Source organism: Durio zibethinus, chromosome 21 (assembly GCF_047325235.1).
Source record: "Durio zibethinus cultivar Kanyao isolate XHJ-2024 chromosome 21, ASM4732523v1, whole genome shotgun sequence".
Classification (NCBI taxonomy): Eukaryota; Viridiplantae; Streptophyta; class Magnoliopsida; order Malvales; family Malvaceae; genus Durio; species Durio zibethinus.
This window is the reverse complement of record NC_143182.1, coordinates 2,313,836-2,326,551: the sequence shown is the minus strand read 5'-3', so window position 1 is coordinate 2,326,551 and position 12,716 is coordinate 2,313,836. Positions and strand designations below refer to the sequence as shown.

General features: G+C 36.2%; 2 protein-coding genes across 6 annotated transcripts; one reads left to right on the top strand and one right to left on the bottom strand.

The window, feature by feature from the left end:
- Positions 1 to 432: 432 nt before the first annotated feature.
- LOC111304741 (signal peptide peptidase-like 4) lies at positions 433 to 7,537 on the top strand. 2 transcript variants are annotated; one of them, XM_022901633.2, is made up of 14 exons: positions 433 to 711; positions 1,652 to 1,810; positions 1,962 to 2,073; positions 2,525 to 2,641; positions 2,807 to 2,958; positions 3,082 to 3,264; positions 4,635 to 4,669; positions 5,143 to 5,299; positions 5,522 to 5,575; positions 5,773 to 5,865; positions 5,986 to 6,128; positions 6,512 to 6,582; positions 6,942 to 7,025; positions 7,152 to 7,537. In XM_022901633.2, the coding sequence occupies exons 1-14, from the start codon at positions 577 to 579 to the stop codon at positions 7,265 to 7,267; spliced, it is 1,611 nt and encodes a 536-aa protein (XP_022757368.2). In that variant the 5' UTR covers positions 433 to 576; the 3' UTR covers positions 7,268 to 7,537. The 2 variants fall into 2 exon arrangements, with proteins under 2 accessions (XP_022757368.2, XP_022757367.2); XM_022901632.2 differs by having other exon boundaries at positions 5,137 to 5,299.
- A 268-nt stretch (positions 7,538 to 7,805) lies between these two features.
- Positions 7,806 to 12,232, bottom strand: LOC111304739 (U-box domain-containing protein 33-like). 4 transcript variants are annotated; one of them, XM_022901630.2, is made up of 9 exons: positions 11,961 to 12,232; positions 11,688 to 11,809; positions 11,116 to 11,237; positions 10,850 to 11,015; positions 10,573 to 10,732; positions 10,196 to 10,333; positions 9,285 to 9,941; positions 8,257 to 8,979; positions 7,806 to 8,082 (listed from the first exon to the last, which is right to left on the bottom strand). In XM_022901630.2, exons 4-9 carry the CDS (start codon positions 10,969 to 10,971, stop codon positions 7,903 to 7,905), a joined length of 1,980 nt encoding a protein of 659 aa, XP_022757365.2. In that variant the 5' UTR covers positions 10,972 to 11,015; positions 11,116 to 11,237; positions 11,688 to 11,809; positions 11,961 to 12,232; the 3' UTR covers positions 7,806 to 7,902. The 4 variants fall into 4 exon arrangements, with proteins under 4 accessions (XP_022757365.2, XP_022757363.2, XP_022757364.2 ...); XM_022901628.2 differs by having other exon boundaries at positions 10,914 to 11,015; XM_022901629.2 differs by having other exon boundaries at positions 10,914 to 11,015; positions 11,688 to 11,805; positions 11,961 to 12,148.
- Between the last annotated feature and the right edge of the window lie 484 nt (positions 12,233 to 12,716).

Here is a 12,716-nt window from a genome sequence, read left to right as displayed (position 1 = left end):
TTCTTATATTTATTGTAATTAAAAAATAAATATCTCAAAAAGTGAACTTACAACACTATTACTCTAATTAAAGTAACTTTTTATTGATCCTTACTAAGCAAACTCTCTAACTGATTAATTTGGAAATTATTAAATGAATCATACCTAATTAATAATTGAATTTATGCTTTAATAATTACTTTATTAGTGCAAAAAATTTATTCCCTATAAGCTAGACCATTTCTACTCCAAAATTACAATAGCGTGAACTGCACACGCCGACCTAGAGCGTCAACCACACAGAAAAAGAGCACAAAGCAAATCCAGGCAACAGCTGTTACCACACGGCGTTTATTTCATGTTCCTACCTCAAAACGACAAAAAACCCAAAATAAGGAAAATGAAAAACAAAAAAGAAAATAAAGAAAGTGATGTTTTTCTTCTTCTTCCTTTGTGCTTTTCCTTTATGCTTCCACATGCTTCATTTCTATCTTTTTTTGGGTTATCTTTGTTTATCTCTCTGAAGAAAGAAAAGAAGAAAAAAAACCCTCGAGAACCCTTTGTTTTTTTCTTTATTTATGGTAAATCTTTCCAAATATGGAAATAAATAGGGGTGTATTTATAGTAATTTTAGTAGTAATTCTGAGTGCTGGTTTGGGGTCGGCTGGGGACATAGTTCATCAAGACGATGTTGCTCCAAAGAGACCTGGTTGTGCTAATAACTTTGTTCTGGTATTCCTACAAAAGCCCTAAACTTTATTTATTTTTTCTTGCTGTCTGTTTGGTTGCTGAGAAAATGGAGGAATGATGAAAGAATCTTGCTTTTTGTCCTTGTACTTGATTTTGGGTTAAGATTTTTCTTTAAATTCGATAATTCTTTCTTTTTTTTTGGGACTTATTTACTTCAAATTATGACCATGTCTTTTTAGTTCTGTCTGTTTGATTGCTAAGAAAATGGTGGCAAAAAATATATATATTTTAGCTTATTTTTGTGATTTTCATCCTGATGGAAAAGTTGATAATGTTTTTCGTGAGTTCCTTTCTTTTTGTTTGGATCAAAGGAAAATAAAATGGTAAAATTTGCTATGAGCTAAATTTTTGCTCTATACTCTTTTTTTTTTTTTCTTATTTGATTATTAAGGCTGGGAGAGGAAATGTGTTAACTTTATTGAATTGTTTGTTTCTATGCATTGGAAGGACAAAAACTTAGTTAAACTAAGCCGAGTAGTTATTTTGGGCTTAGCTGGGTAGGACTCTTTTCCCCATAGTATTGGTATGGTGAAACACTTTTAAAAATTTCTTAGCAGCCAGAGGAAACCTTAATCTTTCCTTAAATTTTAAAATAGATTAAAAGTATATTTTACTTAGACAATAACTTATTACTGGAATGTCTTTAATCTTCAAAATATTTGCAACTTGAACTCAACTTACAAAAAGTTAATTAAATAGCTGAAAAATCTGTGGCATCTTCTTTGTTTTCTTCTTTTTCTTCTAACATTTGGATTCAATAATAGATTTTCTTACTTCTTTGCTACCCTCTGAAAATTAAGTTAGAAATGGTGTTTGTTTGTACGTTTTGTTTTTTATTGGTTTAATCATATTCTTTGATATATTGTTTTAAAATTATGAATATGGCCTTTGTATATTAGATTTGATCCAATTTGTATTTTAGGTAAAAGTCCCAACCTGGATTAATAGTTTAGAAGACAATGAATATGTTGGTGTTGGTGCTCGTTTTGGACCTACTTTGGAGTCGAAGGAAAAACATGCAAACCATACCAGGCTTGCACTTGCAGATCCTCCTGATTGTTGCAGCAAACCTAGGAATCAGGTTTTCAAATTCTGATCTTTTTACAATGTATACATCCAATTTGACTCCTAGATATATTCTTTTTGACGTGTGCATGTGTTTTCATCTGATCAGTGCCCTTTCACTTGTTCCTTTACTCATTGATAATCTTGAATGTCTTGCCTGTTGGTAGCTTGCAGGGAAGGTTGTTCTGGTGCATCGAGGTAACTGTAGTTTCACAGTGAAGGCAAATGCTGCTGAAGAAGCTGGTGCTTCTGCCATCGTCATAATAAACAACCAAACGGGTATCTTGAATAATGCATGATAAGATTATTGCTTCAAATTGGAAAGTTGAAGAAATTTTATGGGCTTACATTTTGGCTTATGATATCTTTTCATTTTTCAACAATAGGCCATCATCATGAAAAATTACTCATAAGATTACTACTACAACTGTGATCAGAAAATTACTCATAAGATTACTTTTTCTGTTCTTTATGATATGTCTCTAAATATCATTGAATTTTATCCGTCCAAATTCTCTAGATGGCTGTTGTGATATCATCATTTTCAATTGGTGGAGCTTGTTTGAGCTATGATTGTGGTAGCTTCAGTTTCTTAATCAATTTACCCTTAGAAAGATGGGAAATGTATGGAATTTTTTGTGATGGCTAATTAAAGTTATGAGCAGTTGTCAATAGTCCCAAAACTTTTTTTTGTTTTCTAAATGCTGAATCAATTAATCTTATTCTACAGAACTCTTCAAGATGGTTTGTGAATCCAATGCTGATGTAGATATAAAAATACCAGCTGTCATGCTTCCTCACGATGCTGGTTTGCATCTGGAAAAATATATAAATAACGACACCATCGGTATGACTTTCCTTCTTCCACATTTCTTTGATACGGTCACAATTGATTTGCGTCTTTGTTCTGGAGAAGTACTCTCTTCTGCTCTTTTTCCTTGCTTGATATTACCTCATACAGCATTAGGTCAAAGTGGATTTTAAATTGCCTGCACTTTTCATCTTTATGTAGTTTCTGTTGCCTTTTACTCTCCAAAGCGTCCACCAGTTGATATTGCTGAACTGTTTTTGTGGCTAATGGCTGTTGGTACCATTTTGTGTGCTTCTTTTTGGTCTGCATGGACTGCTAGAGAAGTTGCTATTGAGCAAGACAAGCTACTAAAGGTCACTTTATAACCTTTAAGAGCAAATTTTATGCATTCTTTGTTAAATTTGTTCTAGTGTATATATAGCAAATATGTTTTCAGTATAATTTATCCACCGCAATGATCGATGTTGTTTGCACAGGATGCATCAGAAGAATTTCTACTAGTGGGAGGTGCAGGGTCGAGTGGTTTTGTTGACATAAATACAATGTCAGCCATTCTCTTTGTCGTGATTGCTTCATGTTTCTTGGTCATGCTTTACAAGCTTATGTCATTCTGGTTTGTTGAGGTTCTGGTGGTTCTGTTTTGCATTGGCGGAGTAGAGGTGCGCCTATCTTCATATATTTGTATGCTTAGTTTAGAGTGGCTTATTTCCTCTATCTTTTTATTGGTAATTCACAAGTTATTACTGAGCTACTTCATATTATCTCCAACAGTTCTCAATATTTTTATGGGCAGTTTTAAGATTTTACTAATGATGCTAGTCTTCTTTCCTTGTATATATATATGCGTCTCTTCTTCCTGTTTTGGTCAGTGGTGGATCTAGGATTTTTTTTTCTAGGGGTGTCCGCTCATATAATATTGTATAAAAATTTGGTGATGGATTTACCAATTTTATCAACGAATTTGCTAATTTTGTGGACGAAAAAGGTATCCATGAGAAAATTTTGGGTGTCCAGTAAAAATGTTTCCTTCACATTTTCTTATTTTTCAAATATTGGGGTGTATATGGGGAAATTTTGGGTGTGTCGGGTGAAAATTTTCCCTTCAAATTTTCTTACTTTCCAAATCATGGACACCCTAGTTTATAAGGTGGATACCCCTATGGTTTTGATCTGTGCTTCTTTGGCAAATCTTGCCCAAAGTTCTAACCCAAGCATATTGTGCTGAAGGGTCATTTTTTTGTCTCTATTTTACATTATCTGCAATGTCCCCAATGTGACTAATGGTTATGACTTATGAAGCCATTTGATGGAAGCTGCAATTGTTGTTGCTCATGCACATTTCGTGCATGTCAAGCACCATCATCCGTGTCTCAGTACTTTTCTGGACAATTTATTATACACTTGCACAGAAGAAAACAGTTTTTGCAACATGTCAAAGATCTTGAATCTGTTCAGTGGGAGGGATATCAGTTTCAGAAGCTGCAACCAAGGGACACCTTGTTCCTTATTGAGCATCAGCATTTGTCTGTGTCATCATCACTTGTTGGACACTGATGTCTGTGCCTTTATGTTTTTACTGAGGCTAAGTTTTTAGATTTTAGAAAACATGTCAAAGATCTTGGTGTGTGAGATGCAAGGCTCACAATCCTTCCAGCTTAAAATAACTTATCCAAAAGATATGCTACCTACTAAAAAGTATCATGTTGCTCTATGTAATTTGTTAATGTTGAGGACAATAATCATGTGATCTTAGTTAGTGCTAGAAATGATATAAAAAAGCTTTGCAACTTTGGCGAGAGGCCATTACCGTCCATGCAATGATTTTGTGAACCTCAATTTGAAAACATCTCTTAAATAAATGTGCCTGGATGTAAAAGTTACTTAATCAGATGCTACATTTGACTTCCATGTTACATTTTTCTGATATTCTCTTGTGATGAGGTCTGATGGGAAGGGCTGAGGGTTGGGGTAGGGGGAAGACTCTCTTAAGATGAGTGCTGATCCTTGATATATCCCTTTATGCTTCCAGGGCCTGCAAACTTGCTTGGTGGCTTTGTTATCATGGTATGCGTATTCCTTCCCCATTACTTTTCTATGATTACATGTGCATCTTCTTGATTGTTCTGCTCCCCTTTGTCTTCTTAATGGAACATCATTAAGACCAAAGTCTCTCTTAGAAATATGTGGGAAAAGTAAGTCAGCAACTACAACAACAACAACAACAAACTAAGCCTTATGTTCCATAACTCTGGGGTTGACTGTATGAAAGGCCAAAAGGAGAATCATGTTAGGTTATAGTTTTGAACCTTCTTCCACCACTCATTTCTATCAAAAACAACCTTTTCATCTACTTACTTAACCCTCAAATCTTTTCTTATTACTGTCATCCACGTCATCCACAGGAAGTCAGCAACTAAATCTCTATTAAAATGTTTTAAAAGCAACAGTATTCCTAGAATGCATGCTTTTTCTTTCCAAGTTTTAGTGAACAAGTTATAAATCAAATGACACTGACAACCAAGTATATATAGTTTCAGGTGGTTTCAATGCTTTGCAGAATCATATGTTAAAGTACCCTTCTTTGGAGCTGTTTCGCATCTGACACTGGGTGTTTCTCCCTTCTGCATAGCATTTGCTGTTGTTTGGGCTGTGTATCGCGGAATCTCCTTTGCCTGGATAGGTCAAGATATTCTTGTAAGACAATGTTTCTAGTAACTTATGTTCATATGTTGTTATTGGTACCTTTCTTAGTAACTGGATTTCTATAGGTGATTGTATCATATCCGATGTGTCCATTTGGTTGTAGTGACATCTCTTCTCATTGAAAATTAATGTGCTTGGAAACTTAGTCTGATTTATATTCTTATCATGTTGAACTGATGATATTTAAACCTCCTCTTTTGCACTCTCAATCAGGGTATTGCACTTATAATCACAGTCCTTCAGATTGTTCGTGTACCAAATCTCAAGGTGAGTATCTTGATTTATTTGACTTTTCTACCTACTGCTTAGAGATGCTTGCTTGTTATGCTATTTTATGGGTTTTATCTTCTTTGCATTTCTGCACGCACAGGATAAAATATGCATGTAGCTAGTGTACATTTGAGGATAATTGAAGTGCTGAAAAATCTTTTGATGCTCTTTAGTGATGAATTTTATTGAATCAGGTTGGAACAGTTCTTCTGGGTTGTGCTTTCTTGTATGATATCTTCTGGGTGTTTGTTTCAAAATGGTGGTTTCACGAGAGCGTGATGATAGTGGTAAGTAATTATAAATATTATTTCTTCGCCATAAAATTCTGATAATGGCTGATATTCTTTATGTAGACCTGTTGGACCATTGAGGGAATGACATTAGTTTATTATTTTCCTTCTATATAGGTAGCTCGTGGTGATAAAAGTGGAGAGGATGGCATACCAATGCTACTAAAAATTCCACGGATGTTTGATCCTTGGGGTGGCTACAGCGTTATTGGATTTGGAGACATAATCTTACCTGGACTGCTTGTGGCATTTTCACTAAGGTTTGAACATTGGAGCCATATTAACTTTTGCATGGCTACTAGCTGTCCACAGGATCTAGAAATTAAATTTGATCTTTATTATCTTTGTTGATTCTTTATACTTTTGTATAGTTTAAGAACTCATAACCATAAGACCAAAATGTGCTGATCATAATTTGTTAATAGACCATATTTACAAGATTCAGTAAGTCCATAAATTATGTCACTATGGCTTATGAAAGTGAATATGCTGCATAATTTAAACTGTAAATAGTTGGTTCTGTTTGTTTTGGGAGTGTTCTATCTTCATTCAAATGTTACGGTACTTGGATTAATTCCAAACAAATAGATTGGTTTCTTATGTTTTGTCTGTTAATTGACTGACCATGTTGGGGATTTTGCAGATATGATTGGCTGGCGAAGAAGAATCTTCGAGCAGGGTACTTTGTATGGGCAATGACTGCTTATGGTGTAGGTATGAGAAATTATTAATTTGCGGAGGCAACCTGTTGATATGTTGGGGTGGGGGAGGGGAAGATGGAACCAAGACAAGCTTGAATTTTACTTTGTTCTAACTCAGCTTAGCCTCAAATTAATGAGGCTCAAGGTCCTTACTGCTAAGGGGAAAAAAATTGTTAGGCTCAAGCTCTTTATTTAATAATCCCATAATCTAAAAGGGCACAAAAATGATATTGCTCAGAGCCTCCTAATTTAATGTGATAATATATATATATATAGATATATATTTTACAGTTTCATTTTCATTGTCTGCTGTCTTGCAACATAAAGACCGTTGGCTCATTAAGTCTCTGTTCCTTTAAATTAATTCCTCAGGTCTTCTAGTCACGTATGTGGCCTTGAACATGATGGATGGACACGGCCAACCTGCTTTGCTTTACATTGTACCTTTCACACTTGGTAAGTGGCAATGAGATAAAGAATAGTGCAGTTTCGGGAACATAAATTGACATGCTTATAAACCCCAGATGAACCCCTATCTTCCACCATATTTCACTTACCACGCATCTGTTGTTTCGATTGCAGGGACCTTTATTACTTTGGGAAAGAAGAGAGGTGATCTCAAAAGTCTCTGGACAAGAGGAGAACCAGAGATGCCTTGTCCTCATGTCCAACTTCAGCCCCTAAAACAAAAAGAATAATGGTAATAAACCATGCAAAATAAGCACCTCAATTGTATGCCTGTTTTGGCTTCTCTTCTAGTCCGGAACCAGTTGAAAAGCTTTTAACCTTTTAGGTTGTAGAGAAGATGTAATATTTGCAGTATGGTTATTGCGACACCTTTAGAAATTGACCAGTAACAAAGTACTTTCAAGCCCGTTCAACTAATTTCTTAGAATCTTTACCTTTGATTCTGTAAACCTATGATCAGATTATGACAAAGTAATTGATGAGTTTGAAATTAACCTAAAGCCTGCATGAAGACCGTGGTTCAGAGTGATTTATAATTTCTAATTTTAGATATAACGGAAACAGTTGTATCATGGCAACTTCATTGAGATACTCGGCAATGAGGCAAGATCTATATTTTGTAATTTTAGATGTAACACTTTGTTCTTTAAAATATTGTTTCTGAGTTCTGACTCCTGACAGAGAATGTACAAACATGTAGGACTCTTATGTACTATTACACTTATAAATGAGGAAGAGCATGATAAAAAAAAAAGGCAAAATTCCGAGGATTGAAAAGCACGGTTTATATATATATATACACACACACAAGATGGGAAACTAGGAGGGAGACTAGTGAAACAAGTTCCTGGAACAAAATACAATTTCAGCGATTTTGCTGCCACTGCTGAATAGCAGAACGAAGAGGAAAGTTAGGGATAAGATTTCGATGCGGAAGCCTGAGGTTTGTCATAGGTGAGGTATCATGGTCAGCTAGCCATCCCTGCAATGCTGTTGCCTCATAAGTAAAACCATCAGCTGCCACATGGGGTTCACTCATAACTTCCTGCAAGCCAATTATCAAATGAATTGAAAAGTGTGTTTTATTGGATGCAAGTATAATCTAATTGTGATTCTTGGCAACAAAGCCCAGACTTAAGCCATAGAATTAGAGAATTTGTTTTCGGTAGATAAACCACCTAAAGGGTTATTAAAACAATGGAAGAGTAATGGAGCTAACCTGTAAAATGGGGCAAATGAAATAAGGTGGAGGCTCACGATTATCATCTTCAGACTCATCAGGGTATGATAATGACGCTCCGGGAGAAGGTCTCATCGTTTCAAGCACCTTCAAGACCTCTGAAGCAAGATCAGGTCGACGGCTGCGGTTAATATGACAACATCTTATAGCCAAGTGAGTCAACTGTGCAACTTGGTGTGGCCATACTCCAGCTGAAGAATCTAAGAAGGAATTCAGATTTCCTCCATTTCGTAGTGCATCTTGTGCGGTCTCAGCTATATTCTGAGTTGATCTCCCACTCAGTAACTGTAATAGTATAATGCCAAAAGGGTATATGTCTAAACTGTGAGATAATCTTCCTGTATTAAGGAAATCAGGATCTAAGTAAGGATGTGCATTGCTTGTGTTTTCCAGAAGAGACCGTGCACGGCGTTCTCCGAAGTCGCTAAGTTTGCAGCCAAAGTTGTCATCAAGGAGAATATTCCCGGGTTTTAAGTTGCCATGAACTAGTTTACTGGAATGTAAAAACATGAGAGTAGAGCATAGCTCAGTAGCTATGTGTATCCTTTTTTGCGATGACAGCGGTTGGGCGTCATTGCTGCAGTTCAAATGATCTTCAAGGCTTCCATTAGGAAGATATTCAGAGATTAGAGCCCAATTTTCAGGGCAGGCTCCAATGAAAGCTACCAGGTTTGGATGCCTCGATTTACTCAAATCATCAACCTGAAATACAGGAGAACATACTTTATTTCACTCCATTGCATGTAACTTATTTGATCTAAAATTTGTACCATAAATAACTTTCATGTTGCTTCATATATTGGTAGCTGCAATCTAATTGAATGTTATCCTTCAAATTAAAAGAAACAGATAGACAAATTGAAAATGCCCAATGAATGTAAACTTCAGAAAAATAATCTGGTAGAAACTCTTTTTTGTTTTTCTTTTGTTTTTGAGACTGCCGGTACTGAACCCTGATCACTGTTGAACAGGTAGAAACTCAATATATACTCAACAAGTTTTCTTACCTCCTGTTGGAATTCAGAGGGGTATTGTAAGCTATTTGGGCCAAGCACCTTTATAGCAACTTCAGTGTGACGAAGGACGCATTTATAGTATACACTCCCTCGAGCTCCATCTGCAATCTTAAAGGAGGGGTGAAACTCCTCAGTGGCTTCCTCAATCTCTGAGATGGAAAACTCTGTAAAGGTTGGCTGCATATGTGTGCTTGAGGTATCTTCCGCTTGTTTTCTTAAAAGCTCTTCGGTTATCTTACGAGTATTTTCAAGCTCAACCTGCAACTCGTCTTTTTCTTTCTGGCAAATTCGTAACTGATCCAAAGTTGCATCATGAATCTCTGAGACAGACAACCGATCAGGGTCGAATTGCTGCATTCGTGTGCTTGAGGTCTCTTCTGCTTGTTTTCTCAAAAGCTCTTCAGTTACTTTGCGAGTATTTTCAAGCTCTACTTGCAACTCATCGTGTTCTTTCTGTGAAATTTGTAACTGCTCCATAGCTGATGACAACTCGTCTTTTTGGCTCTCCAGCATAGACTTTTGTTCCCTGGCAACAGAATGCTCTTCATCTCTCATCCTCTTCATCCTTTCGAGGTCCTCTTTCTGTTTTGCTAGTGCTACCTCAGTTTCTCTCTTGTATTCATTGTACAACCTTTCAAATCTTGTTGCCTATAAATTGATGGCAGGGATTAGCAGCTATCCAATACTTTTTTAAAAAAATGAAAATTTTGGCAGCTGGCTAATGCTAGTCAGTTGCATATGTTTTGAGGAACAGTTGGTAAAATTCACCCCTTTTCTCTTATAAATGTGTTAAATATAGTGGAAGTATAAGTTCAATGGTGACTCATTCTGTTCTCAATGCAAAAACCAAAACCATCTTCACAACAGATGGGAAACAAAGGCTGAATTGCAAAAGACATTACTTGGCGCATAGCCCGGACAGCATTCATTTCAGCTTTCACACGCCCTTCAGACTCTTCAAATGCTTTTCGATTGGATGATTCAGCTTCCTGCAGTGCCTTTTCAAGTTGATCATATAGGTGATCATTGCTAACTACTTCCTGCAAAAAGCCATGAACCATCAGGGACATTAGCAATCATCGTTTTAAACCTGAAAATGCCTCATTTTGCAGGTTCTAGTTCAAAATTAGCTAAAGGGGTGGCAAAATGGCTGTAGGGTTGATCAGCATATGACAATAGAAATTTGCATTGTGGACATTCTCAACATGTAGCTTTTATAGCAGATGAATAAAAACTGTACTTGTTACAGTACATTGGGCGTTAACAATGAATCACAAACCTCTCCAGAGTGAAGCAATACAAATGGCTCAACATCACTCTCACTCTCCTCTCTTTCCTCATACACAGTCGAGTCTAAGATACCAGCAGCTTCACTAGAGCTCGTCAAATAACTGGAACCTGATGGACTTTGTGCATTTGATGATTGCCCAGTTTCAAACCTGCACTAAAGACCTTTAAGTCAATATAATAAAGCAGTTGGAATGTGCTATTTCATTAATGATAAATTAATCAGAGTCTGAGAGAGAACTTTTCACCCATTAGCTTGAAATGTGTACCTGAAAGTTCCAAGAGATAAGACACATAAATTAGAATCAGGATTTTGGCAATCACTGAGCATACCTTGTGTGGACAAGGTGCTCCCTGCAAATGAACCAAATTTGACAGGAAAATGGTGCATTTTCGTTCACATATTGTGCTTTCTCAGACATGAGCCACATTCCCCTGCAATGTTAAGGTCAAGTTCAGTCGATGAGTGCAGAAAATAAATAACATCATGACTGTTAAGGAAACTGAGAACTGTTTAATAGAAAGTTTTTTGTACTCTGAGAAGTGCTCGTCAGCTGCTGCTCCCATGACTAGCTTCTTGATATTTTGCCGGTGAATCAACTCGACAATCCCCTTTGCAACATCATCCCTCTGAATAGATAATCTAATTGCACTTACCTACACGATATTGAGGAACTGTTTCAGAAAAAAAAAAAAAGAAACAAATTTCTTGAAAACTGTTTATGGGCATACGGGGAAATTTTTTTGAATCTTTCTCCATCGAAAACAACTCTCTGAAATTGGATATAATTTGAGGTCAGTTCCCAAAAGTTGAAAAAACTAATGCGATTTCCACTATCAGATCCTTTTAGAGATGTGTCGAGACTTGTCTGGGGTTCTTTCAATGTATTCAACAACACAAATTAATGTTTACAATCAACCAAGTTTCGCTAAATAATCACCAACTGTTTTCATACCTAACATTAAAAAACCGAAAAACCCATAAATTATAGAGAGAAAAAAAAAAAAAAAAAACCTTTCCATTAAGCAACCATGACTCTTTTGCCGAGTTCAGTAGTCATTAAAAGTGCAACTGTACAGAAAGAAGACTGAAGGAAGAAATAGTACCCCTGCTTGACTACAACAAAGAAGGTACTCTTCCATGATCCGATCCATCATGCCCATTCCAACTTCCTCTAGACCCCTGAGTTGTCGTTGGTCAAACATGATTTCAGCTAAATTCCCACTAACTCCATAAGGGGAGGGGGAAAACAGAAAAAACAAAATCAGATTGCATACAGCAAAGAATCTGAAAGAAACCATTAGAAATCAGCAGAAAAGAAAGTCCAATTTCTTTAGTTCATCAGACCAACATCTTATAATTAGAGTGAATTGACTTACTGGAGGAGATCATTTTGGAAGGCTGATGAACATGAAGGATGCAAACTTTTCGAGGACTAAGATTTTGTAATGTCCATAACAAAGTGAGCACACTTTCTTCAACTTCTCCTACTGCAACATATATGGTATCATCATCACCAGCCATGTTGTTAACAGGTGTTGTTTAATGATCTCTCTTCTCTTCACCCACTTTGATTACTCCCTGAATCAACCAGATTTAAAGCTGCAGACACAGGACTCAGTTAAGCCAGAGCAGTGGCAATTATTTCTTCAGTCTTTATCTTATGTAAACCAAGAAAGCTTCAAGGCAAGTTCCAAGTCAATACAGGGTCAATGACACTATGCATACAGGAAAAAGGAAAAAAAAAAGAAGGGAAGATTCCCTACGTTAAGGTCCATATGATGTGGGAGACTTGTCATGACAAGAAATTAATCACTTGTAACTGTATTAAAATACTTTAATAGTATTAAATCGAAAGGAAAATTGAATTCCAAAATAATCCAATTTCCAAAAATCTTTTTTGGCTGCTTTTGGATCCAAAAATTTATTTTCTTTCCATCTTTTTGGTTTCATTGATCACTTTGCTGAGTTCCACACGCCAACAGCCTTTCTTCTTTTTATCGGCCTATTATTCCTTGTTTCTTTTACCCTCTTTCTGCCTTGATGCGTGCATCGAGTGAAATTACTTTTATATGACAACTAAATCAAGAGAAAAACCTTACAAAAAAAAAAAACCAATTTTTCATGTAATTTTT

What these genes read in the sequence shown, in the direction of transcription:
- LOC111304741 (XM_022901632.2), top strand. Translation starts at nt 577, where the DNA reads ATGGAAATAAATAGGGGTGTATTTATAGTAATTTTAGTAGTAATTCTG. An exon ending in TTTGCATTGGCGGAGTAGAG is followed by an intron (nt 3,265 to 4,634) that starts GTGCGCCTATCT and finishes TTATGCTTCCAG; the next exon opens with GGCCTGCAAACTTGCTTGGT. An exon ending in GGATAGGTCAAGATATTCTT is followed by an intron (nt 5,300 to 5,521) that starts GTAAGACAATGT and finishes ACTCTCAATCAG; the next exon opens with GGTATTGCACTTATAATCAC.
- LOC111304739 (XM_022901628.2), bottom strand. Translation starts at nt 12,105, where the DNA reads ATGGCTGGTGATGATGATACCATATATGTTGCAGTAGGAGAAGTTGAA. An exon ending in GAGCACCTTGTCCACACAAG is followed by an intron (nt 10,733 to 10,913) that starts GTATGCTCAGTG and finishes TCTTTAGTGCAG; the next exon opens with GTTTGAAACTGGGCAATCAT. An exon ending in TCATTTGCCCCATTTTACAG is followed by an intron (nt 8,083 to 8,256) that starts GTTAGCTCCATT and finishes ATTGGCTTGCAG; the next exon opens with GAAGTTATGAGTGAACCCCA.